This window comes from Podarcis vaucheri, assembly GCF_965113315.1.
Source record: "Podarcis vaucheri genome assembly, chromosome: 7".
Lineage (NCBI taxonomy): Eukaryota > Metazoa > Chordata > Lepidosauria > Squamata > Lacertidae > Podarcis > Podarcis vaucheri.
In genome coordinates, this window is record NC_138765.1 from 70,945,409 (window position 1) to 70,970,433 (window position 25,025).

General features: G+C 44.4%; 1 protein-coding gene across 1 annotated transcript; it reads right to left on the reverse strand.

Annotated features, from left to right (window-relative positions):
* Window positions 1–69: 69 nt before the first annotated feature.
* LOC309537596 (uncharacterized protein) lies at window positions 70–19,707 on the reverse strand (the record flags this gene model as incomplete). Its single annotated transcript, XM_082232491.1, has 22 exons — window positions 19,627–19,707; window positions 19,438–19,533; window positions 19,250–19,345; window positions 18,632–18,736; window positions 17,851–17,955; window positions 14,771–14,942; window positions 14,067–14,173; window positions 13,309–13,410; window positions 12,704–12,805; window positions 11,100–11,283; window positions 10,643–10,749; window positions 10,045–10,143; window positions 9,440–9,541; window positions 8,333–8,434; window positions 7,073–7,174; window positions 6,478–6,652; window positions 5,405–5,508; window positions 5,166–5,258; window positions 4,021–4,149; window positions 3,137–3,308; window positions 1,033–1,139; window positions 70–119 (listed from the first exon to the last, which is right to left on the reverse strand). Exons 10-22 carry the CDS (start codon window positions 11,192–11,194, stop codon window positions 70–72), a joined length of 1,437 nt encoding a protein of 478 aa, XP_082088617.1. The 5' UTR covers window positions 11,195–11,283; window positions 12,704–12,805; window positions 13,309–13,410; window positions 14,067–14,173; window positions 14,771–14,942; window positions 17,851–17,955; window positions 18,632–18,736; window positions 19,250–19,345; window positions 19,438–19,533; window positions 19,627–19,707.
* Between the last annotated feature and the right edge of the window lie 5,318 nt (window positions 19,708–25,025).

Sequence of the window (25,025 nt, forward strand, 5' to 3'; positions counted from 1 at the left end):
ATACTGAAACAAAGGAACTCTGCTGTGGTTGCATGTACAATTGCTTCAGGATTAATTTTGTGCAGTGTTTTACTGGTACATCAGCACCTTGATAAAGCAAAGAATGAGGACAACACCAACTGTATGCACAATTAGATCAACTTTGCTTTTTTGCCGTTTTTCTCAGCATACACACAGGCAGAAAGCACTGGTAAAACACCACACACGAATCCTTTTGCAATCGTACATACAATTGCACCCCCCCCTTGGCAATGTTTAATCTATGTATGTCAGTAGTGTTGGAAGAGAGACCTGAAAGAATGGGAAGATGCAGCAAACAGAGATAGATGAATCTGCCAATTTCAGTTTCTTTCATTTCCTCATTTTCCCAGCCTTAAATTCAGATCTCTGCATTTCCTCATCAGATAGCAATAATAATAAAAAATCCTCATGAAAATTCACAAACATTTTAGTACATTTTTTTTCCTAATGCATTTTTGCAAAGCACTTCCTCCCATACATTTTTTGTATATAATTTTCGCTAACATATCCATTTTTATGCACATTTTACCCCCGTGGGTGCATTTTTGCACACATTACTGGGCTGGAGAACTTAAAAGCACAATTCAGAGAAGTGCAAATGTCAAAGGATGGCTGTGTTTCAGTTCGCGTATTGCTTCAGAAAGTGTGGATTAGCCTTTAAATACAAACTGAATCACATTGCTCCCCTTTCCCCAGCAGCCAATGGTATGTGTGCAATTTGGAAATTAAAAACTAAAGAGAACAGTGGCGGATACTCAAGACATTGGCTCCCCCTGCAGAAATAAGACTAAGAGTTCAAAAACTCCCCAATCTGGGGAGAAGTTCAGATGACAAGCATTTCAGACACACACCCAGCCAAGTCACAGGGAAAAGAGTTGGTGTGGTGAATACCGGGCGCATGACATGTGATATTGGGTAAGTTCACTGTTAACTTGAAAGAGGGGAATCCTTTGCATGACCCATTCCCCCTGGCTGCTCCATATAAGAACTGGATGTGATATCGACACTCACCTGAACAGAAAGATTCTGGGCAGGTGAACCGGACCTTATAGTCATGGCAGACACCCCTTTTTCCTTGCTGGGCATTGATGCAAGCGAACCCATTGACTGCATCATTCCTGCTCAACGACACAAGGCAGAGTATGGGGGACAGGTACAGGAAAAAAATAGTAGCCAAATTTGAGAGAGTGGCCAGTTCCTGATTTCCAGTATACGTGGCAAAAGCTCGTTGAACTCCAGTGGACTGTATTGTGCACAGGTTGTTTTCCTGCTTACATCAGAAGCTAGGAACCTTCAGCCAACAGGCCCAACTAGACCGGGCAACCCTCCCTGTTTGGCCCACAAGGCTGTTTTTGCTAAGCTATAGTCATCTGCCCCACACCTGATGCCATAGATGGTAGCAGGTGCAGGACAGGAAAAGTCATGGCAAAGTGGGGTTTGCAGGAACTGCCTGTCAACTTATTGTGCCTTTGCAAGGGCTGATGAACTTTCCGACGGCAAGAGCTGTTTAACAGTGGAATGGACTCCCTTGGAAGGTAGTGGACTCTCCTTGGAAGTTTTTAAACAGAGCGCTGTGGGTTAAACCACAGAGCCTAGGACTTGTCGATCAGAAGGTTGGCGGTTCAAATCCCTGCGACGAAGGGAGCTCCCATTGCTCAGTCCCAGCTCCTGCTACCCTTGCAGTTCGAAAGCATGTCAAAGTAGAAGTAGATAAATAGGTACCGCTCCGGTGGGAAGGTAAACGGCATTTCCGTGCGCTGCTCTGGTTCGCCAGAAGCGGCTTAGTCATGCTGGCCACATGACCTGGAAGCTGTACGCCGGCTCCCTCGGCCAATAAAGTGAGATAAGCACCGCCACCCCAGAGTCAGCCACGACTGGACCTAATGGTCAGGGGTCTCTTTACCTTTATCTGTCAGGGGTTCTTTAGTTGCAATTCCTGTATTGCAGGGGCTGAACTGGTTTTCCCTTCCAACTCCACAATTCTATGATTCTGTTTTTTCTAATTGCTGCTGTTATTTGTTTAGGGTGACTTTCTTAAATTGCCTTCCATTTTTAAAAAAATCATTTGTAGGTGAAATAATAGCCAAAATAGATTGCCAAAATAGCCATGCATTGAAACTGATGGCATGAGTACACCGTTAAAATTCCTGTGAGGGTGATTTCAGGGACAATCATTCTCTAACTCTGAAAGAGCATTGTGCCTGTCAGAGTTAAGCCACCCGATTCATCATCCCAGTCCTGGGACTCAGCTGTACAGCTACAAATAAAACGTTTTAAATGTGTTGTAAAGTGCAATACACATGGAAGAGGACTGGAAGAAATTTAAAGACTATTTGCAAAAGTATTGTAAATTGTATGAATTGTATGAATGTTAGAGTGATGCAGGATAGGAAGATAACATGGCATTAGTGACATATCTGAGAGGCGTATGCAAAATTGGCTCACAAGAACAAAGGTGAAATCTGAACAATATTATGTCAAGCTTAAATAACTGATAATGAAGGGGGAAAAATTGGAGACATAATAGTTGAAATGTATAATATAAAATAAGATTTGAAAGAAGGTGAAGTTTTGCTGAATAAGATCTTGTAAATGAGAACACAGAAAAGGGAGATGTGAGGGAGTTAAGAAAGAGGGTTATGGAATTAATACTTAAGAAATTGAATCCTTTTCTTTCGTTTTCATGTCTTTTTATGCTTTTTCTCTGTTTTTCTTTTGTATGCTTTGTATGTTTTTTTTGTATTGATTGTGATGGTGTTTTTTCCTCTCTTCTTTTTGGTTGTGAATGTGAAGTTGGTTATATTGTTTAAAACCTTTAATAAATATCTTATAAAAAAAATAAAGTGCAATACACAAATGTGACACTAGATGTTTTTTAAAAAAGCATTTTCACAGCGTTTTCTTAAATGTGTGTAGATTCCACCCGGGTCTTAAATGCAAAATAAAACAAAATTATACAGTTCTATCCAATTTAATTCTACTTAGAGAGGAGCTGATGAAATTAATGGACCTATGTTAGTCATGCTCATTAATTCAACAGATTGGAATTGACACTGGATGCAACCTATAGCCATCATCTCCGTCTTCCCAACTCAAGCCAGAGAGGAATTCTCACCTGGAAAATATCTGTCCTGTCTGAGAAGCTGGGATTCCATCCACAGTTTGGACCTCGATAGCAAGTGGCTTGTTGCAAATGGCTTTTGGATAGTCCTTTTTGAGGTAGTATATCAGCTCATAGTCCCCAGTTGCACTGGGATTGTCCCGGTTTAACCATTTTGTCTTGCAAACTAAGGGAGAAGAAACCAAGAGAGTAGAGTATTAGAAATTGTTGCAAACCTTCCAGCACCATATTCCTCTCTGCTTATGGTTGCAATAAAAATAAACCCATGGACATCTATGTTTTCAGAGCATGTAAAGGTAAAGGTAAAGGGACCCCTGACCAGTTGTGGCTGACTCTGGGGTTGCCGGCGCTCATCTCGCTTTATTGGCCAAGGGAGCCGACATACAGCTTCTGGGTCATATGGCCAGCATGACTAAGCCACTTCAGGCGAACCTGAGCAGCGCACGGAAATGCTGTTTACCTTCCTGCCAGAGTGGTACCTATTTATCTACTTGCACTTTGACATGCTTTCAAACTGCTAGGTTGGCAGGAGCAGGGACCAAGCAATGGGAGCTCACCCTGTTGCGGGGATTCGAACCGCCAACCTTCTGATCGGCAAGTCCTAGGTTCTGTGGTTTAACCCACAGCACCACCCACAGAGGTCCAAATGAACTGAACTTCTGAGAAACACAGGCCTATGTGTCAGCATAGTTACAAGTCGGCACGGTGGGCAAACGAACAGAAAACAGCCCAATTCACACAAAATTAAAGAGATGCAATATGAAGAGCGTTGCAGTCCCCCGAGACCCAGACACGATAGCTTTGTGTCCAGTTAATAATAATGATAATGAGATGTAAGATTCATGGCTAGAATTTTTCATTTGGATTTTGCTCTTTACCTGGTGCAGGGCTTTGGGGAGTCGTTTGGACTGGCACAGTGTCGATGGGGGTATTAGCTGTCGTTGTCTGCAGAGGCAGAGAGTCAACAGGTGTGCTAGCTGCAGGCGTCAGCCCAGACTGATCCTGGCCTGTTGGGAAAGTGATTGGCACCATTACTTCTGAGAAGGGAGATCTTGGAAAGAAATGGGAAAATCTCCCAACGAAAGAACAGTGGCAAGAAAAAGGGATGTTATGCTAAATTGACATACAAATTGCGGGACAATGACAACTGTGACTTTAAGGAAGAATGGGAGCTTTTTACAAATTATCTAAAAAGACAACAAAATGAACTGGACTTCTTGGCAGGTTTTGAATAAACACACACCAATCTATTGGTTGCTAACAGGGTAGATAGATAAGGTAAGGATATGTATAATTTCATAACATGCAGAGAATAATATGTGCTGAGAAATCAGAGAGAGGAGCTTAGCGAAGTCTCTGGAGTGGGTGGGAGGGCTTGAAGGGTTGTGGGGAAAAGGGGGGAAGTAATGAATATTATATGCTTTGATAATCTGTTATGTTGAAATTGTTAATAAAAACATTTTTTTAAAAAAGGAAAGAAATTGGAAAATCAGGATAGATGCTGAATCCTTTTCCTTCAGTAACACCTCCGCACCGAGGGCTCATCTACACTTCCCTTTGTCCCATAATCTCTTCTCTTCATTCTGTGATTTCAAGGCACAGGGTCCCAGAGGTTTTCCTTTCGGTCTGTCGCTTTCCCTGGGAACCCCCCCACCCCGATTACTGCTGAATTGGAACAATCCGTAGAAAAGCTGGGATTGAAGCTGGATTATTCCTTCATTGTAGGGGGTTTGGACTAGATGACCATTGGGTCTCTTTCCACTCTGCAGTTCTATGATTCTATGTTTCCCATGTGCTCCGCCAACTGCCTTTCCTCAACTCCACAGGACAGGAAGCACAGAGTGGCATCTTGAAAGCATTTCCTTGCCTGAAAATGTTCTCCCCCAGTGAAGGTCACAGCTCCATGGAATATAAATGCGGGGGGGATGTAATAATGTAATAATATTTGTGTATACGAGGAGCTGTGTGGCTTAATGTTTCCACGTTTTCTAGTTCTTCAGCTCCGCACACCTCCATTCCTTACCTTGAGTGGGGAACTGGTTCGTCTCCTGTGTTGCTGGTACAGGTGCAGCAGTTGCAGCAGATGTGGATTCCACCCCAGGCTGGCCTTTTCCTGCTGGAAACATATATGTAATTTAGGTGACATTAGGGACGCGGGTGGTGCTGTGGGTTAAACCACAGCTTATCCCTAATGCAAAGCCTTTTCAATCAGCTCTGCTTTCTTGTATGATTGAGCTGGGGGGGGGGGTCTTTGTTACTCACCACAGAAGGAATCAGGACAGGTGAACCGCACCTGATAATCAAGGCAGATGACACCTTTTCCCTGGTGGGCATTGACGCAGGCAAATCCACGGGTAGAATCATTCCTGTTTGGATCACAGGAGGCAAAGCAGACATGGAACAGCTGAAGGAGATAGAGCTCTGGCAGTCATTTGAGGTGACATCCCAACATGGCCAGGGAGGCAGGGAAAGCCAAACCCACAAACAGGAGTGAAGGAAGCTGTCATGGCTTATGGGGAAGTCAGACCCTGAAGCTGTCGTGCAACTGAAGCTGTGCTTCCAGGGCTGCAAGTACCCAACTGACCAGCTATAGAATAGGCATAGGCAAACTTGGCCCTCCAGATGTTTTGGGACTACAACTCCCACCATCCCTGACCACTGGTCCTGTTAGCTAGGGGTGATGGTAGTTGTAGTCTCAGAACATCTGGAGGGCTGAGTTTGCCTATGCCTGCCATAGAATGATGCTTCCAACATGTGATGATAGCTTCAGATCCATGGCAGCCTCAGCTGCAAACACCACATGTGCCTATTCCAGAGGACAGAACAAATCTTAGAATTAGGTCCACAATGCTTATTTCAATTTACAAGAAAGGAGATTCTGAGCAGACATTAGGAAGGACTTTCTTTTGATATGAGCTGCTTGGCTCTTGGAATGGGGTGGACTCTACTTCATCGGAGGTTGGGTGGCCCTCTGTCAGGAATTATTTATCTATGATTCTTACATTGCAGCGAATTGAACTACTGGTAGTCGGAGGCTATTTCCAACCCTACAATTCTATGATTTCACTCAACCAACTCACAGATTGCCAAAGTTCTCATAAAGACAAACACCCTTATTCCCATTCAAGGCCACCTTCTCTCTGGAGATGGTAAACCCGTGTCTATGAGATATCATAGCTGACAAAGAAGCAGCGCACACAACATCTGCTAGATACAGCGTGGAGCAGTCTTGGCTGCCAAAGAAAATCGTTTATAGACAGCCAACTAGGCTCACTTAAGAGCCAGCTCAGACAACTTCTGCCAATCATCTCCAAACTCATCCCATGGAATCTTACACAGCAAACTGTTGCCCAGTCTCGGAAGCTGGGATCCCATCCACTGTCTGGACCTCAATTGCAATTGGATCAAGACAGATTGCGTCAATTTCATTTTCATCCATGATGTCAGAAAGAAGTTCGTAGTCCCCAGTCCCAGAAGGATTATCCCGGTCAAACCAATTGGTCTTGCAAGCTGAAGAAGAAAAAGAAATATGAGTTGTAGCTCATTAAACAGTGATAACAATGGGAAGGCGTTCTCTGTTCGCCCCCAAGTGGAAACAAGCCAGAGCTACAACAACATGCTGCAGAGTGGATTGCTCCTGCCCAGTGTTTCAGCCAACCAACCCATGCCTGCCTTTCAAGATACTGGAGTGGTAGTCAACTGAGTTTTACTCAGAGTAGACCTATTGAAATTAATGGACCTAACTTAGTCATGTTCATTATTTTCAATTGTTCTCCTCTGAGTAGGACTAACTCTGGAGACAATCCTATAAAAAGAATAACAAGTTTTAATTAAGTCGATTTTAAGCAACCATGCTTCTGCCGACTTGGAGCAGGTAACACAAATGAAGGCATATTGCTCACATGCACGCACACACGCACACACACACACCTTGCTCTTGAACCTGGGATCCAGTTTTCACTTCTGGAGAGACAGCAGTTGGGGCTAGAAGGGTAACAGGCTCTAATCCTGCTCCAGGTTGATTCTGGTCACCTGTAGAAAAGTGGTTGATGGCTGGAGTGAAAATGTTCTTGCATGAATGCTATTTATTTCATTATTTCATTTATATCATACCTATCCCCCAAGCAGCATAAGGTAGCATGATACATCGTTCCTCACTTAATTTTTTTAATCCGCATGGCAACCCTCTGAGGTAGGATAAACTTTCATGGCTAAGTAGGAATTTAAACCCTGGTCTGAGTGGGGTTTGAACTCAGCTCCCAAAGGGAAAGGTTGATGTGAGGCTGCAGTATATAAATATATGCAGGAATACATGCCGCTTAGCCAGCTCTTAATTATTTTGAGGTAGAAAAGAGCAAGAAATGAATCCCTTCCCCAAGAATATTTTTTTGGGGGGGGAATAATGCCTTTTACTTCCCCCACATAAAGCAACTAAACCTATACACCTGAGGTTTGGCAGGCTCAATCTCCTCTAGAGGGGCTCCTGTGTTTGCAAATTTTATCCAATTTGGTTACCTATTATAGTGAATGTGGGGAGCACAGGGCTTTGTTTTATACAGAAGCAGTTATGGTGTGCTTTGACCAACTGTGCTCAAGGAAGTCCAAATGAAAAGGTCTCTTTGTTAATGGTTCAACCCTACCCTTGTTTAGATAAATAGACCAGTATTTATTTGAGGGCAAGTCATTAAAAAACATAAAACGCTTCTGTGATTTTTCCTACTTTGAATAAATAAAATTGCATCTGATAAGTTTCCTACTTAATTTCCCCTCTCCTGGTAAGTTTCCTATACAGTGGTACCTCTAGTTACGAACTTAATTCATTCCGGAGGACCGTTCTTAACCTGAAACTGTTCTTAACTAGAGGCATGCTTTCGCTAATGGGGCCTCTTGCTGCCACTGCGCTGCTGGCACACGATTTCCGTTCTCATCCTGGGGCAAAGTTCTCAACTCGAGGTAACTCTTCCAGGTTAGCAGAGTTTGTAACCTGAGGCGTTTGTAACCCGAGGTACCACTGTATTTAGTTTTAAGCTCTTTCTGCTTTCTCTGTTGTTTCCTGTTTCCTTCTAGGCAAAAGGGTTAGAGATGTATAGAATATCCTAAGAGCAATCTCTACGAGGGGAATACTATAGGTTACCCTTATTTATTCCAAACAGTCCATCTCTTGAAACAGCACAGGCGTTGCATACATACCTTTTGCTGGGATATTTGGACTGCTTTGCACTTGCTCCAAGGTGGGAGTTGGAGCAGGAGGTGTAACAGGCTCTGGTGCTGGTGTGGACTGGATCTCACCACCTATGGAAAAAGATTATGAGTTTGAGGCTGAAGGAAGGGGACCAGTGTGACTGTGGGAGGCTTTGAAGGAAAGGCTACATTCCATTATTTATTTGACCTTCACCATCCCTTTTTTTGTTCTTCCCTTTTACCCCTTCTCAAGGATCATATATAGAGGGGCTATGCGCCTCTCACCTGACCCAATCTGGAGACCACCTGCCTCAGATTCATAACTAAATCAATTTGGGGTGGGGTCAATGTTTAATTAGGGTTTTCAGAACCCTAATTAAATATAAGGGAAGGAGAGGGAAAGAGGAAGGAGGGAATTTGCATCTCCCCTGCCAAAAAAGCTCAACCTTCCCTACAGGACTGCACCAGCCCACTTGACTGAATCCTTTGCTCAACTCAGAGTATTAAATCCTTTGCTCACTGGCAAATGTACTGGTCAAAGAGACCCCCTCTAGTTTTCCTGTTCAATGCCGTTTCTCCCAGATGGCCTAACCCAGGGCTATCCAATGCTGTTGTTACTTGACTTGGTTGAACCCAACCCCAGACACCCAGAATTGACCTGATTCAATTTGGGATTTGGACGAATCCAGTATACAACCCAAACATATAGTGCATACAATGTGGGACTTAAGCAGCAGTTGGTTTTTCAATCCCTGTGTTCTGGCTTTCTGACTGTGATTCAGTTGTAGACTGGAGAGTATTGGGCTACAGGGCCTGATGTTGGGGAACAAGATAATTTCTATCACCCCTTTATTGTATGTTTTGTTAACTTTGCCCTGCCCTTGTATTCTGGTGGGATTAACTAGGAAAAATTCTAAGATTAGTCCTGGGGGCATGTTCAGTTTGCTTTAGTTTACAGTCCCATCACATTTGCTTTCCACTTCATGTTACCAAACCTGCTAGGTCTTCTCCTAAGAATGGCACCCAGAGACCACTTTTCTCTCTAGCACACAGATAGGACTTTTGACACTTTTGTATGTATCCCCAGTATCTCTGAAGATAGTATTGCATCCCTACCTTTTACTGGGATTTTTGGACTGCCTTTAATTTCTTCCAAGGTTGGTATTGGGGCAGGAGATGTTACTGGCTCTGGACCTGGTATGGATGGGATTTCACCACCTATGGAGGAAGATTCCAATTTGAGGCTAAAGGATGAGGACCAATGCGATGGAGTCACCCCTCCCAGGAAATGCTGTGGCCCTCTGCTTATTCCTTAGGCAATTGTTCTTTGAGCTCCACTTCCAGATGCTACCTTCTTTAGGATTATATACTGCATAACGTATATATAATCTGCCACTGCTAGAAGATGGGATTATTTCTACTATTTCTTTATTGGCTCTTTAGCTAACTTTGTCCTGCTTTCCATTCCCCCGAGATTCCAGATAAATGATGTAGAAGGATTCCTAAAATTAATTCCAGAATTTGAGCAAGTTCATGTAGCTTTCAGCTCCTGTAGTTCCACTTCCTGTTACCGAAGTGTACGGAATTTTTCACCTTTTGGTTCTTCTCCCAAGAATGGCATCCAGAGAAGGGCTTTTTCTCCCACACTTGGATAGGATCAATGGCACTTTGGTTATATAGCCTAAGTATCTCTTGGGATAGCTATAGGGTGGCATACGTACCTTTCACTGGGATTTCTGGACTGCTTTCAACTTGTTTCAAGGTGGGAGTTGGGGCAGGAGGTGTAACAGGTTCTGGTCCCAGGGTGGGTGGGATCTCACCTATGGAGAAAGCAGATTGCAATTTGAGGCTAAAGGATGAGGACCAATGCGATGGAGTCATCCCTCACAAGAAATGCTATGGCCCTCTGCTTCTTCCTTAGGCAATTGTTCTTTGCTTTCCATCTCCAGATGCTACCTTCCTTAGGACTGTATATGGCACAATGTGTACATAATCTGTGTCTTAGTTCACCTGTCTGAGCTACCTGCTTTCAGAATGTGGTGTGCTTGTAGTCTAGAGAATGCTATTCATGTGTGCCATTCCTTGGTGGTGGGGATATTTGCATTTTCTAATTTGAAATATGGCTATTTATGTGAAATGTGAGATTATGACACCACCCCAAGCTGCACCAGACTGACAGAAGAAGGTGGCTGCATTATTTTTTCTTTTCTCTTTACCTGTATGGGGAACATTATAAGCTAAAGGTGAGTGCGTTCATTCCTGCAAACTAAAGCAAATTATCACTGCATAATTATTAGAAAAGCACGCTTAGAAACCTACTGGAGCAAAAGGGTGCTGAACAGGTGAACCGCACTCGGTAGTCGTAGCAGAGTTGCCCTTTCGCTTGTTCAGCATTGATGCAGGAAAAGCCAGTGATGACATCATGCCTGCTCAGAGAAAGAAGCAGATAGGTTGCAGTTGCAGTGCACAGAATGTTAGGAGGTACTGAGACAGAGCAAAGTCTGTAACCATAGAAATAGGGGCAGGGCTGTAACTCAGTGGTAGAGCATCTGCCTTGCAAGCTGAAGGTACCAGGCTCAGTCGCCAGCATCTCCAGGGAGAACTTGGAGACATCCCTGCCAGCAATCCTAGAGAGCTGCTGCCAGTCAGTTTTTACAATACTGAGCAAGATGGGCAATTGGTATGACTCAAGGTAAGGAAGCTTCTTATGTTTCTGCAGCTTTGCAGCTAGGCAATTAAAAATTGCATTGCATACAAGAAAGGCTTAACATCTCACACAGCAATCGGTTGCCCAGCCTTCAAAGCTGGGATGCCATCCACAGTCTGGACCTCGATCGCGAGTGGCATTCTGCATATCTCCTGAGGGTGCATCTGAATGAGGTTAAAAAGGAATTCCTGGTCCCCATCACCCGAAGGATTGTCTTCGTTAAACCAGCGGGTCTTGCAAGTGGAAGGAGACTCTATCAAAAGAGAAGCGATAGGAGGTTTCTTAGAATGCTTATGAAGCATCTGAAGAAGAGAAGCCTTGGTGCCTTGCCAGTGTCCAAGGATAGTCAAATCAAAGGCCTCTGAATTGGGAATTCAGTGCTATGCTTATTTTTCAAATTAATTGGAATCTCTTGTATGATATCTACATCTATACACACATCTATAATTTCCATTTTTTTATCTTCTAGGTCAGGCTGTGGGACTTTATGACCCCTATATGTTGTTGGACTCCAGTTCCTATACTCCTCAGCCAGCATGTTCAACTGTCTGGGATGCTGGGAGTCCAGCAAAATCTGGAAGGTCCACAAGTTTCCCATCCCAATTCTAGGTCTTTCTCCAAAGACTGCACACAGAGAACAACTTGCTCTCCAGCCTGTGGACACCACTTTTGGCTCTTGCACATGTCCCAAATGGAGCATTTCTTGAAACAGGCTCTGTGTTGATGACATACCTTGGTTTTTTTTTCCTGCTGCGGTGAGCTGTGTTGTTGTGTGTGGGTAGGTGGGAGAGGGTACTTACTTGGGGGCTGACATGTTAAGGTAAGAGCCAGTAGCACTTGGTGGGGCTGCAGTGCTTTGACTTCTGAGCAGTGGCAAGGCAGAAGCGTGGTCGTTGTGGTAGAATGCACTGCTGGAACCAATCCAGTGTTCCTGCTGGTGCATTTGCACCATGCCAACCTCTCTGCTGCCAGTCACTCCTAGTAAACTGCAGCAACACCAGTGATAACAGGTCAGGTGAGCACTGCTGACCACTATTACTTAGAGCAAGGAGAAGTCTACTAGAAGGCAGAATGTGGAGGAAGGCATGGTTGTGATCTGTCAGTTAAAGCAATCATCTGGGACAACATAGATGAGTATTTATTTATTTGGACTAGATCTAGGAGCAAAGGCAGATTTACGGGAGAACAACCGGTTCACCCACACTGAGCACTGAGCCAAGAAGGTGGTACAGGGAGTCCCACAACAATGACTTAGAACAGAAGCTGAGAGTTGAGCTCCCCCCCCAAAAAAAATGTTTTGGGGTGTTGCATAGAGTGCTGCTGAAATTTGAAAGCCCAAAGTCCGCCACTGCTAGGAGATGGGATTATTTCTACTATTTCTTTATTGGCTCTTTAGCTAATTTTGTCCTGCTTTCCATTCTCCCGGGATTCCAGACAAATGATGTAGAAGGATTCCTAAAATAAATTCTGGAATTTGAGCAAGTTTGTGTAGCTTTCAGTTCCTGTAGTTCTACTTCATGTTACCAAAGTGTGTGGAATTATCCACTTTTGGGGTCTTCTCCCAAGAATAGCGTTCAGAGAAGGGCTTTTTCTCCAGCAGGTGGATAGGACTTTTGACACTTCTGCATGTATCCCCAGAATCTCTCAAGATAGCTGTAGTGTTGCATGCCTACCTTTTACTGGGATTTTTGGACTGCCTTTAATTTCTTCCAAGGTTGGTGTTGGGGCAGGAGATGTTACTGGCTCTGGACCTGGTGTGGATGGGATTTCACCACCTATGGAGGAAGATTCCAATTTGAGGCTAAAAGATGAGGACCAATGCGATGCAGTCGTCCCTCCCAGGAAATGCTATGGCCCTCTGCTTATTCCTTAGGCACTTGTTCTTTGAGCTCCGCCTCCAGATGCTGTCTTCCTTAGGACTGTATACTGCATAACGTGTATATAATCTGCTACTGCTAGGAGATGGGATTATTTCTACTATTTCTTTATTGGCTCTTCAGCTAACTTTGTCCTGCTTTCCATTCCCCGGGATTCCAGACAAATGATGTAGAAGGATTCCTAAAATTAATTCTGGAATTTGAGCAAGTTTGTGTAGCTTTCAGCTCCTGTAGTTCCATTTCCTGTTACCAAAGTGTGTGAAATTTTTCACCTTTTAGTTCTTCTCCCAAGAATGGCATCCAGAGAAGGGCTTTTTCTCCCACACGTGGATAGGATTCTTTGACACTTTGGTTATATAGCCCAAGTATTTCTTGGAATAGCTATAGGGTGGCATACGTACCTTTCACTGGGATTTCTGGACTGCTTTCAACTTGTTTCAAGGTGGGAGTTGGGGCAGGAGGTGTAACAGGTTCTAGTCCCGGGGTGGTTGGGATCTCACCACCTATAGGAAAAGATTCTGAGTTTCAGGCCACTGTGATGGAGCTGGCTCTCCAAAGAAGGAGCTTCATTTTTTGTGTATTAGCCAAACATTCATCTGTCTTTTCCCCTCTTCTTCCTCCTTCATTCATGAAGGAGCGTCTCCACCCCCATCGTTCTACCTGGACACTGAGGTCCAGCACCGAGGGCCTTCTGGGGGTTCCCTCACCGTGAGAAGCCAAGTTACAGGGAACCAGTCAGAGGGCCTTCTCAGTAGTGGTGCCCACCCTGTGGAATGCCCTCCCATCAGATGTCAAAGAGAACAACAACTACCAGACTCTTAGAAGACATCTGAAGGCAGCCCTGTTTAGGGAAGCTTTTAATGTTTGATGTACTACGGTATTTTAATATTTTGTTGGAAGTCTCCCAGAGTGGCTGGGGAAGCCCAGCCAGATGGGCGGGGTATAAATAATAAATTATTATTATTATTGGGCAAAGAAAATCCTGCATTGCAGGGGTTGGACTAGATGACTCTTGCAGTCTCTTCCAACTCTATGATCCATGCGTTACTTAATATACAATCTGTGGTTTGTCTGACTGCATTCTATTATCTGTTCTACACACTGAACCAGGAAGAATTTCATCAACAGGATTCAAAGAACAAAGCAGTTAAAAACTTACCAGAGCAGAAAGACAGTGGGCAGGTAAATCGCACCTGGTAGTCATGACAGCGCTTGCCTTTTCCCTGGGAGGCATGGATGCAGGAAAAGCCAGTGCGAGCATCATTGCTGTTCAGAGAAAATAAGTCTTAATAGCCTTGTCTTGTGCTATCACATAGGGTTTTCAATGCATTTTCAATGCCTTAAACGGCAATAATGAAAGGGGACTGTGTAGTCATGCCATAAGATATTTACAGGTATTCCAATAAAAGTAAAAGTTGAAGTCGAGCTTTGCATTTCTTTTACGACAAGAATTAAACCACATTGCCAGTGCAACATTGTGCATGCTTATTCAGAGGTGTAGTGGACTCTCATTCATTGGAAGTTTTGAAAAGAAGTTACATGGCATGCTTATTCAGAGGTGTAGTGGACTCTCAGTCATTGGAAGTTTTGAAAAGAAGTTACATGGCCATCTCTTGGGGATTCTTTCGCTGTGATTCCTTGATTAGGTGACCCTTGGGATCCCTTCCAACTCTACAATTCTATTATTCTTTCATATCCCTAGTTTGGACACAAAATGAAAGCTCAAGGCACAGTAAAATAAAAATAAAAATAAATAAATAAATAAATAAATAAATAAATAAATAAATAATAATAATAATTAATAATAATAATAAATCCCCCACCAATTTCCAAGACCCATTTCACACAATACTAAATTCTCACGTAGTAAATATCTGCCCAGTCTCAGAAGCTGGGGTCCCATCCAATGTCTGGACCTCTATAGCTGTTGGTTCAGAGCAAATGTCATTGGGATACTTGTCCAAGATGTCAAAGAAGAATTCGTAGTCCCCAGTTCCAGAAGGATCATCTTCGTCAAACCAGCGTGTATTGCAAACTGGGGGATTAACAAGAACAAAAATACAAGACAACAAAGTTAAAAATCTCCTGAAACCAAAACACAAAGTACAGATACATCTGTTTTATTGGTGCACGTGTAGCAGGGGAGGTAGAAAAGGGACACAGAAAATAGGGAACCTTTGACCCTCTGGATGCTGCTGAACTACAACTCCCATGATCCCTGGCCATTGATCATGCTTGCTGGGGCTGATGGGTCAAAGGTTCCCCACATTTAAACTAAAAGGGACTGAAAACTGATGCAAAAGGTGTGCACATAGTGTGGTTCCATTCAACATTTGGAAAATAAGAAAAAGATGGAGAATTCCTTGTGCAAAGGTACTATAGGGGAACAAGGCCACATAATCCAAAACTCCAAAATCCAGGGAGAGATTTGAATGAGGATGCAGAAGCAGCAACCCTAAGTAAAACCACAGCATGTTTTCATGCACACATTGTGATGGGATTGCAGATGTGCCTTGCAGTTCAAAGAGAAATGTTGCTACTGGAGGCTGAGATTCTGATGTAGGCTAGTCTTTTACACCTACAGGAAATCTAAGGGTTGCACCCAACTAAGTCCTGCTCTTTTTCCATGGAGTTTTCTTGGCAGGGATACTGGAGTGGCTTGCTGGTTCCTGCTCCAGGTGGATCATGTTTGGTCAAAACTCTCCATTATGACCTGTCCATCTTGGGTGGCCCTGCATGGCATAGCTCATAGCTTCTCTGAGTTATTCAAGCTCCTTCGCCATGGCAAGGCAGTGATCCAGCATCTCAAAAAGCAGAGACATCACCTTGCCAACAAAGGTCCGTATAGTTAAAGCTATGGTTTTCCCAGTAGTGATGTATGGAAGTGAGAGCTGGACCATAAAGAAGGCTGATCGCCGAAGAATTGATGTTTCTGAATTATGGTGCTGGAGGAGACTCTTGAGAGTCCCATGGACTGCAAGAAGATAAAACCTATCCATTCTTAAGGAAATCACCCCTGAGTGCTCACTGGAAGGACAGATTGTGAAGCTGAGGCTCCAAGACTTTGGCCTCATGAGAAGAGAAGACTCCCTGGAAAAGACCCTGATGTTGGGAAAGATGGAGGGCACAAGGAGAAGGGGATGACAGAGGACGAGATGGTTGGACAGTGTTCTCGAAGCTACCAGCATGAGTTTGACCAAACTGCGGGAGGCAGTGGAAGACAGGAGTGCCTGGCGTGCTCTGGTCCATGGGGTCACAAAGAGTCAGACACAACTAAACAACTAAACAACAAAAGTCCTGCTCAAAATAGACCCATTAAAATTAATGGATCTAAGCCTGCCATGCTCATTGATTTCAAAGAGTCTACCCTGGGTAGGATTAATGCTGCATACAACTCTGTGGACATCTTTATGAGGAAGGGCTGTAACTTTGCAATATGCAGAAGGTTCCAGGTTCAATGCCTGGCAACTCCAGGAAGGGATGGGAAGAGCTCCAGCTTGAAACCCTGGAGAGCCACTGCCAATCAGTGTAGACAATCCTGAGCTAGATTGTGCACCATGGGCCCATGCAGCCCTCATCCTAATTTCATGCAGCTGGAGTGGAGCCAGGGAGGGGAGTGAGTGAGAAAAAATGCAATGGAAAATATATGAAATGAATGGAGTGGTGTAAGTAGGAGAGTTGGGGGGAAGCCCTCTGAAAGTGATTAGTTCAGCTCCAAGAATGACCTGACTCTTCTCTGGTAGCCCACTGAGGGTAGAGAGAAAGAAGGGGGTGGCAGAGAGGGTGGTTGTGACTCCTATACACTAAGCTCTGTGTGGGATAAATCCAGACTCATAGCCTTAATGCATGAATGGGTTAAGACCATAGAGTAGTGTTCTGTCAAACTTAGCTAGGTTACTCCCCCTAACCTTGAGAGGTTATCAAGCCTTGGTTCTTTCCTTCCACTGTGTGAACCCTACCAGGCTTAAGCTCCATCCTCCGAGCTTAAACTATGTGGCTTTAGCAAGCTGTCATGGTTTTTCTAAACAAATAATTTAGAAAACATTTGGAACCATTTTGAAACCTAAGTTATACATACTGTCTGTCTTTCTTGCTGCTGTATAGAAAAGCACATGAATCTGACCTTTGATGAGTTGGTAAGTAAACCATTTTTAACTTACCAAATGTGTGGTCTCTTTCTTTTCTAAGGGAAGTTGTAAAATTTGGAAGCAACTTAGGGATATTTTAAAAAGTTTAACAGCCTCTATTTCCACACTTTACTTGGCTGTATGTTTTGTGATTTTAAATCTCTGCTGGGGCTCTGCTGGGGCTTGCCCCAAACCTGGATCTAGGCATCCAGGGAATTCTCCTTTTATTTTACCATATTTAGTATTTTTTATATTTAACCAATATGCAAATCAAATTAACACTCAAATTGATCCCATCCACCACTGGATTCAGCCCTGCCCAATACTGGCATGTGGCCCACCAACAGATTAGAAGGGCATCCCTCCCTTTACCAATTGCTATTTTGTCTGTCTCTCCTCTCTGCTCATCCCTACCTTTCTGGGGACTTTGGGTAAGAATCTGCTCTGAGTCAGGGGTTGGAGCTAGAGATGCAAAATCTTCCTCTCCACACTCATCATCATCATCATCATCATCATCATCATTGAAATGACCATCATTTTCTACAGAGATGGATACAAAGTAGATAATGATTCCCCCCCATACCGTGGCAACCTAGGATGCCCTGGGGTCCAAGGACCTAATTCTGAACCATTAAAGTGTGTCTATTTGGAAACTTGGGGCTGGGCCAAAAGATTTTTGAGAAACTGCCCCTTACAAACATTGATCCAGTCCCCTCTCCTAGTTCATCAATCTTTCAAAAGTTGAGGAAGTGCTGTAGCTCAGTGGTAGATCATCTGCTTTGCATGCAGAAGGACCCAGGTTAAATCCTTTCTTACCTCCTTTTTTACTCTCAGCACTGGTGGTTTCTTCTGGTCCAGGTTGAGGTGTCTGAGCTGGAGGAAAAGTTGTCTCTGGTCCCAACTGAGCCTGGGCGGTGGGAGCTGAAGAAGAAGATTAGAGGTGAAACTTGTGTTGTATCTTGTTGGGGGGAGGGGAGGGAGGCATGTGGGTTTCCCAGGGGTATATGGTTGGCCAGGGTGGAAAACAGGAAGCTGGACTAGATGGTGAGGTCTGAATCTAGATTCAATCCAGATCATGCAAACATCAGCAGAGCCCAACTGGGTCTGATTAGCCACATCTTTCTCCTCTTCTTACCCCCCTTCTGACCCCCTGCAGTGGTGGTTTGTTCTAGTCCAAGGTAAGGCGTCTGGGCTGGAGGTAAAGTAGTATCTGGTCTTAATGGCCTTAATGGAACGTGGGGAGTGGGGGCTGAAGAAAAATGCCATAGGTGAAACTAGTGGTTCAGCCTTAGTAGTATCAGATGCATATATTTCTCCATGGGGATTTTTGACCCATGAAAGGCCAGCCTGTTTTCCTCCACTCGTGACAGGTGGATTTGTTTGATTTGCAAATTTGATATTTGCAAATCAAACAAATATCAGAAAGGATGTTGAGTGTCCAGGAAGCCCTGTCATCCAAAGGAAATGGAACCAGGTGGTACCTCTGTGCAGAAATTCCTATCTCAACTCAAAAGTGAGGACTGCCCAATATTCTACATGACATATCAACAGAGCTAAATTAATTCTGTGCCTTGCCACCTCTTTCCCTTTTTCTTACCTCCTTTCTGACCTTCGGCACTTGTGGTTTGTTCTGGTCCAAGGTGAGGTGTCTGGGCTGGAGGGAATGTCGTTTCTGGTCTTAATGGAACCTGGGGAGTGGGCTCTGAAGAAAGAGTTCAGAGATTAAACTTGGGGTGCAGACTTGGGAGTGGTAGCTGAACTGTGGGGTTCTGAGCCTCCTTGAAGGAATGCCCACTTGCTTCGACTGATTCTTGACATTTATATTTGTAAATTAAGCAAATATCACAAAGGACATTGTTAGTGTTCAGTGCAGTCTACCACCCAAATAAAATGCAATTGGGTGGCATCTCTTCCCAGAAATTCTAGTCACCTCTTAAACATGGGGAACACACAATATTCTAGATCAGTGGTTCCCAACTGGTGATCTGAGAACCCTGGGGGGTCTGCATAACGCACCCCGGGGCGTCTGTGGCACCATTCACATAACAAAAACTACTATAGGTAAGTCAAATTTTCAAAAGCATGGGGTGCATGGCTCGGATTGTCAAAAACAGAGGGCCAGGAGCACGTAGCTAATTATGAGCTACTGTTCTAGATGACTCAAATGGCAACAGATCCCAACCATTTGATGTGACACCTCTGTTTCCATTCCTACCTCCCTTCAGAATGGTGCTTTGTTCTGGTCCAGGGTGAGGCGTCTGGACTGGAGGTAAAGTTGTCTCTGGTCTCAATGGAACCTGTGGAGTAGGGGCTGAAGAAAGAGTTCAGAGATTATTGTTCTAGATGACTCAAATGGCAAACAGATCCCTACAGTTGATTAGACGTCTCTGTTTCCATTCCTACCTCCTTTCAGAATGGTGGTTTGTTCTGGTCCAGGGTGAGGTGTCTGGGCTGGTGGTAAAGTCGTCTCTGGTCTCAATGGAACCTGTGGAGTAGGGGCTGAAGAAAGAGTTCAGAAATTATTGTTCTAGATGACTCAAATGGCAAACAGATCCTAACCAGTTGATTAGACACCTCTGTTTCAATTCCTACCTCCCTTCAGAATGGTGGTTTGTTCTGGTCCAGGGTGAGGTGTCTGGACTGGAGGTAATGTCGTTTCTGGTCTTAATGGAATCTGGGGAGTGGGCTCTGAAGAAAGAGTTCAGAGATTAAACTTGGGGTGTAGACTTGGGAGTGGTAGCTGAACTGTGGGGTTCTGTGCCTCCTTGAAGGAATGCCTACTTGCTTCAATTCATTATTGACATTTATATTTGTAAATTAAGCAAAAATCACAAAAGACATTGTGCGTGTTCAGTGCAGTCTACCACCCAAAGGAAATTCAGTTGGGTGGCATCTCTTCCTAGAAATTCTAGTCACCTCTTAGACGTGGGGAAAACACAATACTCTAGATCAGTGGTTCCCAGTTGGTGATCTGTGGACACTCAGAGGGTCTGTGGCACCATTCACATAACAAAAACTTCTACAGAGATATCAAAATTTTCAAAAGCATGGGGTGCATGGCTTGACTTTTGAAAAACAGAGGGCCTGCAGTACTTAGCTAATTACCGTATTTTTCATCCCATAGGACGCTCCGTCCCATAGGACGCACCTAGTTTTTTTTGGGGGAAATAAAGGAAAAACCGACCCCTCTCGCTCTCCAAGCTTCAGCGAAAGCCTGCATTTGCCCCATAGGACGCACCCAGATTTCCCCTTCATTTTTGGAGGGGAAAAAGTGCGTCCTATAGGGCGAAAAATACGGTAGGAACAACTGATCTAGACGACTCAAATGGCAGCAGATCCCAATCAGTTGATTAGGCATCTCTGTTTCTATTCCTACTGTGATGGCGCAATGACATTTCCCCCCCTCGGTGCCATTGGGCCTGCCCTCACGCAAATATAGTGCAACCATCTCACAGTACACCAATTACATGAATTTCTACAAATTACCCCACATTATCTAGTAGGGGGGCTTGTGTGAGGGAAAATTTTATGATTTGGAGTCTCAGGCAGGATTTGATCAAATAAACAAGAAAGATTTTATTAAACAAAGGGCACTTCTGGTTATAATGTTTTTTCAGGAAACTGGTCACCTAATAATATTTATACTAAACCTAAGTGTTGTTATGAACTTCTGATCAAGCACAGCTTCTTTTAAACTTCAGTTGCTTATGTTCAGTTACTTCGCTTCAGGTAGATGTTACAGGTTTTTAGACTAAAGGGTAAATGTTCAGCTTATTTCTAGTTATTTCACTTCAGTTCTTTCTCAGTTGCACAGCTGTTGCCACTTTTAATACATTGGTTCTTAAATAAGGTGGTACTTCTTGTCAGTTACACACCCCTTTGACAACCCTACTGCTGAGGTACTCCAAGTAACAGACCCAAGGGATCACCACACCCCTCTTAACTTGTTTGGGAGTATTCCCTTTTTGTAGCAGAATCTTTCCCCTCCTGACTGGAATAAGACTTAAGTAGACTGTATCTTTCCAGCTTCTACTTCTGGCTCAGCCTCAGCCTCCCAGTTAATTCCTGGCCTATTACTCTCACAGGACACCATACACTGTCCTTCACACTAAACTCAGAGACTCCTTTCTGTAGCTTTTGATATATTGCTTAGAGTGGATGTTTCTACCCAGAACCAACTCTTTCTCTTCTCACTCCCTGTCTCCCAAACTGAAACCTGTCTCCCAACCTAAAACCTGTCTCTCCAAATCCTCTCCTTTTCAACTCCTGCTCTTGGAACCCCGGCCAATCAGAAGTGCCATTCATTAACTGTTTGCGGGCAGGGAAAAAGAAAAAGAAAACACTTGGTAATGCAACCTGCCCAGAAAAACAAACTTTCCCATCATACCTACCTCCTTTCAGAATGGTGGTTTGTTCTGGTCCAGGGTGAGGTGTCTGAGCTGGTGGTAAAGTCGTCTCTGGTCTCAATGGAACCTGTGGAGTAGGGGCTGAAGAAAGAGTTCAGAGATTATTGTTCTAGATGACTCAAATGGCAAACAGATCCCTACAGTTGATTAGACGTCTCTGTTTCCATTCCTACCTCCTTTCAGAATGGTGGTTTGTTCTGGTCCAGGGTGAGGTGTCTGAGCTGGTGGTAAAGTCGTCTCTGGTCTCAATGGAACCTGTGGAGTAGGGGCTGAAGAAAGAGTTCAGAAATTATTGTTCTAGATGACTCAAATGGCAAACAGATCCTAACCAGTTGATTAGACACCTCTGTTTCAATTCCTACCTCCCTTCAGAATGGTGGTTTGTTCTGGTCCAGGGTGAGGCGTCTGGACTGGAGGTAATGTCGTTTCTGGTCTTAATGGAATCTGGGGAGTGGGCTCTGAAGAAAGAGTTCAGAGATTAAACTTGGGGTGCAGACTTGGGAGTGGTAGCTGAACTGTGGGGTTCTGTGCCTCCTTGAAGGAATGCCCACTTGCTTCAATTCATTCTTGACATTTATATTTGTAAATTAAGCAAATATCACAAAGGACATTGTGGGTATTCAGTGCAGTCTACCACCCAAAGAAAATGCAGTTGGGTGGCATCTCTTCCCAGAAATTCTAATCACCTCTTAATCACCACACAATATTCTAGATCAGTGGTTCCCAATTGGTGATCTGCAGACCCCAGGGGGTCTGCATAACCCACCCAGGTAGTCCATGGCACCATTCACATAACAAAAGCTACTATAGAGATATCAAAATTTTCAAAAGCATGGGGTGCATGGCTTGGCTTTTCAAAAAAGTGGCCCTGCAGTATTTAGCTAATTAGGAACAACTGTTCTAGATGACTCAAATGGCAACAGATCCCAACCAGTTGATTAGACACCTCTGTTTCCATTCCTACCTCCCTTCAAAATGGTGGTTTGTTCTGGTCCAAGGTGAGGTGTCTGGGCTGGGGGTAAAGTCGTCTGTGGTCTTAATGGAACCTGTGGAGTGGGGGCTGAAGAAAAAGTTCAGAGATTATTGTTCTAGATGACTCAAATGGCAACAGATCCCAACCAGTTGAGTAGACACCTCTGTTTCCATTCCTACCTCCCTTCAGAATGGTGGTTTGTTCTGGTCCAAGGTGAGGCGTCTGGGCTGGAGGTAAAGTCGTCTCCTGTTTCAATGGAGCCTGGGGGCTGGGGGCTGATAAGAAATGTCAGAAGTGAAACTTTTGGTGCAACCGCAGTCCTATCAGATGCATACATTTCTCCATGGGGATTTTTGACCTCATTGATGGTTTTCCTCCTCTCCTACTAGGTATCTATATTTGCATCAAGCTTATACCACAAAGGACATTAAGTGCCCAGTAAGGTCTGTCATCCAAAGCAAATGGAACCAGGTAGTGATTCTATGCAGGGATTCCTATCTTAACTCAAAACTGAGGACTGTGCTATATTCTGCATGACACAAGAGCAGCCGAGCCCAAATGAGTCTGTGCCTTGCCATATCTTTTTCCTGTTCTTACCTCCTTTCTGACTCTCGGCACTGGTGGTTTGTTCTGGTCCAGGCTGAGGTGTCTGGACTGGAGGTAAAGTTGTCTCTGTTCTCAGTGGAGCCTGGGGGCTGGGGACTGAAGAGAGAATTCAGAAATGAAATTTGGGCTCAGACATGGGAGTGGCGGGACGCGGGTGGCGCTGTGGGCTAAAGCCTCAGCGCCTAGGGCTTGCCGATCGTAAGGTCGGCGGTTCGAATCCCCGCGGCGGGGTGCGCTCCCGCTGCTCGGTCCCAGCGCCTGCCCACCTAGCAGTTCGAAAGCACCCCCGGGGGCAAGTAGATAAATAGGTACCGCTTAACAGCGGGAAGGTAAACGGCGTTCCGTGTGCGGCTCTGGCTCGCCAGAGCAGCGTTGTCACGCTGGCCACGTGACCCGGAAGTGTCTTCGGACAGCGCTGGCCCCCGGCCAATAGATGTGAGATGGGCGCACAAACCCCAGAGTCTGTCAAGACTGGCCCGTTCGGGCAGGGGTACCTTTACCTTTACCTTTATGGGAGTGGCAGCTGAAGACATTTCTCTGTGCCCAAATGAAGGAAAGCCCACTTACTTCAATCTACTCCAGGTTTTTATATTTGTAAATTAAGCAAATATCACAAATGATATTGTGAGTGTCCAGTGCAGTCCACCACCCAAAGAAGATGCAGTTGGGTGATGTCTCCACCCAGAAGTTCTTGCCACCTCCCAGAAGTCATATGCTGGATGACTCAAATGGCAACAGATCCCAACCAGTTGATTTGACGTCCCTCTTTCCATTATTACCTCCCTTCTGACCCTCAGCACTGGGGGTTGGCTCTGGTTCAGGGTGAAAGGTCTGAGCGGGAGGTAAAGTCTCTGGTGTCAATGTTGCTGAAGGGCTGGAGGCTATAAGGAGAAAGAACACAGCTTGCTTTCTTGCATTCCATTTACTAAAGCGCTTTGTCGAGTCCTCTGGTTTTTTTTTAAACCTGTGGCACATTTCAACCTGTACATTATCTCCCAACCCCAACCAGTTCTTTGTACTTATTCCATAAGCATCCCGTCCTGAAGAGTTTGAATTGGTAATGATAGGTATTGAAGTCTGTACAGTAGGTTGCTGCACATTATTTGTATATTTGGCTTGAGGGAGTGCTATTAGGTTTGTTTGTGCACCATGTACCAACATAAAATGGGTGGTAGTGGCCATGCTGGAGCTAATCTAATTGATGTGAGGGAAGTTTCTATAATCAGCTGTGACAGTGTGACACTAAAAAGGCATGCTAATATGGAGAACCTTTCAAAGGCTTTCTGACAACCACCTGCTTGGACTGGCTTTCAGAACGTCAGAAGAACCTGCTTGAACAGGTCATTGGCCAATCTAGTCCAATATCCTGTTCTCACATTGGCCAAACAGATGCCTATGGGAAACCTGGAATCAGGACCAGAGTGCAGCAGCCACTCTCCCCACTTGTGATGTCCAACAACTGGTCTTCAGAGGCAATTTTTGTGGCCAGTAGCCATTGATAGCCTGCTCCTCCATGAATCTGTCTATTTTAAAGCCTTCCAATTTGGTGGCCATCACTACATCTTGTGGGAGCACAGTTGAACTATGCAGTGTGAGAAGATTTCCTCTTCCTTTTGTCCATGTCCTCAAACTTGAAACATTTGTGTTCTGGGCTAAGCCTGCAACCATGGGGAGATTTCAGGGATACTTGAATATGATGCAATTCTGTAATATTTTTCTGGCATTTCTTCGAGGTCATTTGGTTGGGTGACTGGCCTTGGTTTTCATGTGATTCTGTCTTGGCCTTCAGGAAGAGATGTGTTATGTGCCCAAGCAAGCAAGCATTTGCAAAATACTTGGGAACATAACACAGCAACGCCCAAGCACCTTACGCTTCTGACTAAGCCCTGCTCAGGCACCTGTCTTATCCTTTGGACTCCCATTTGTAGTCAAGACAGAAGGAGAAGGATCTGATGGAACTCTAGCCTCCTCCCCACCCTGGACCAATATATATTGTTACATGCTAC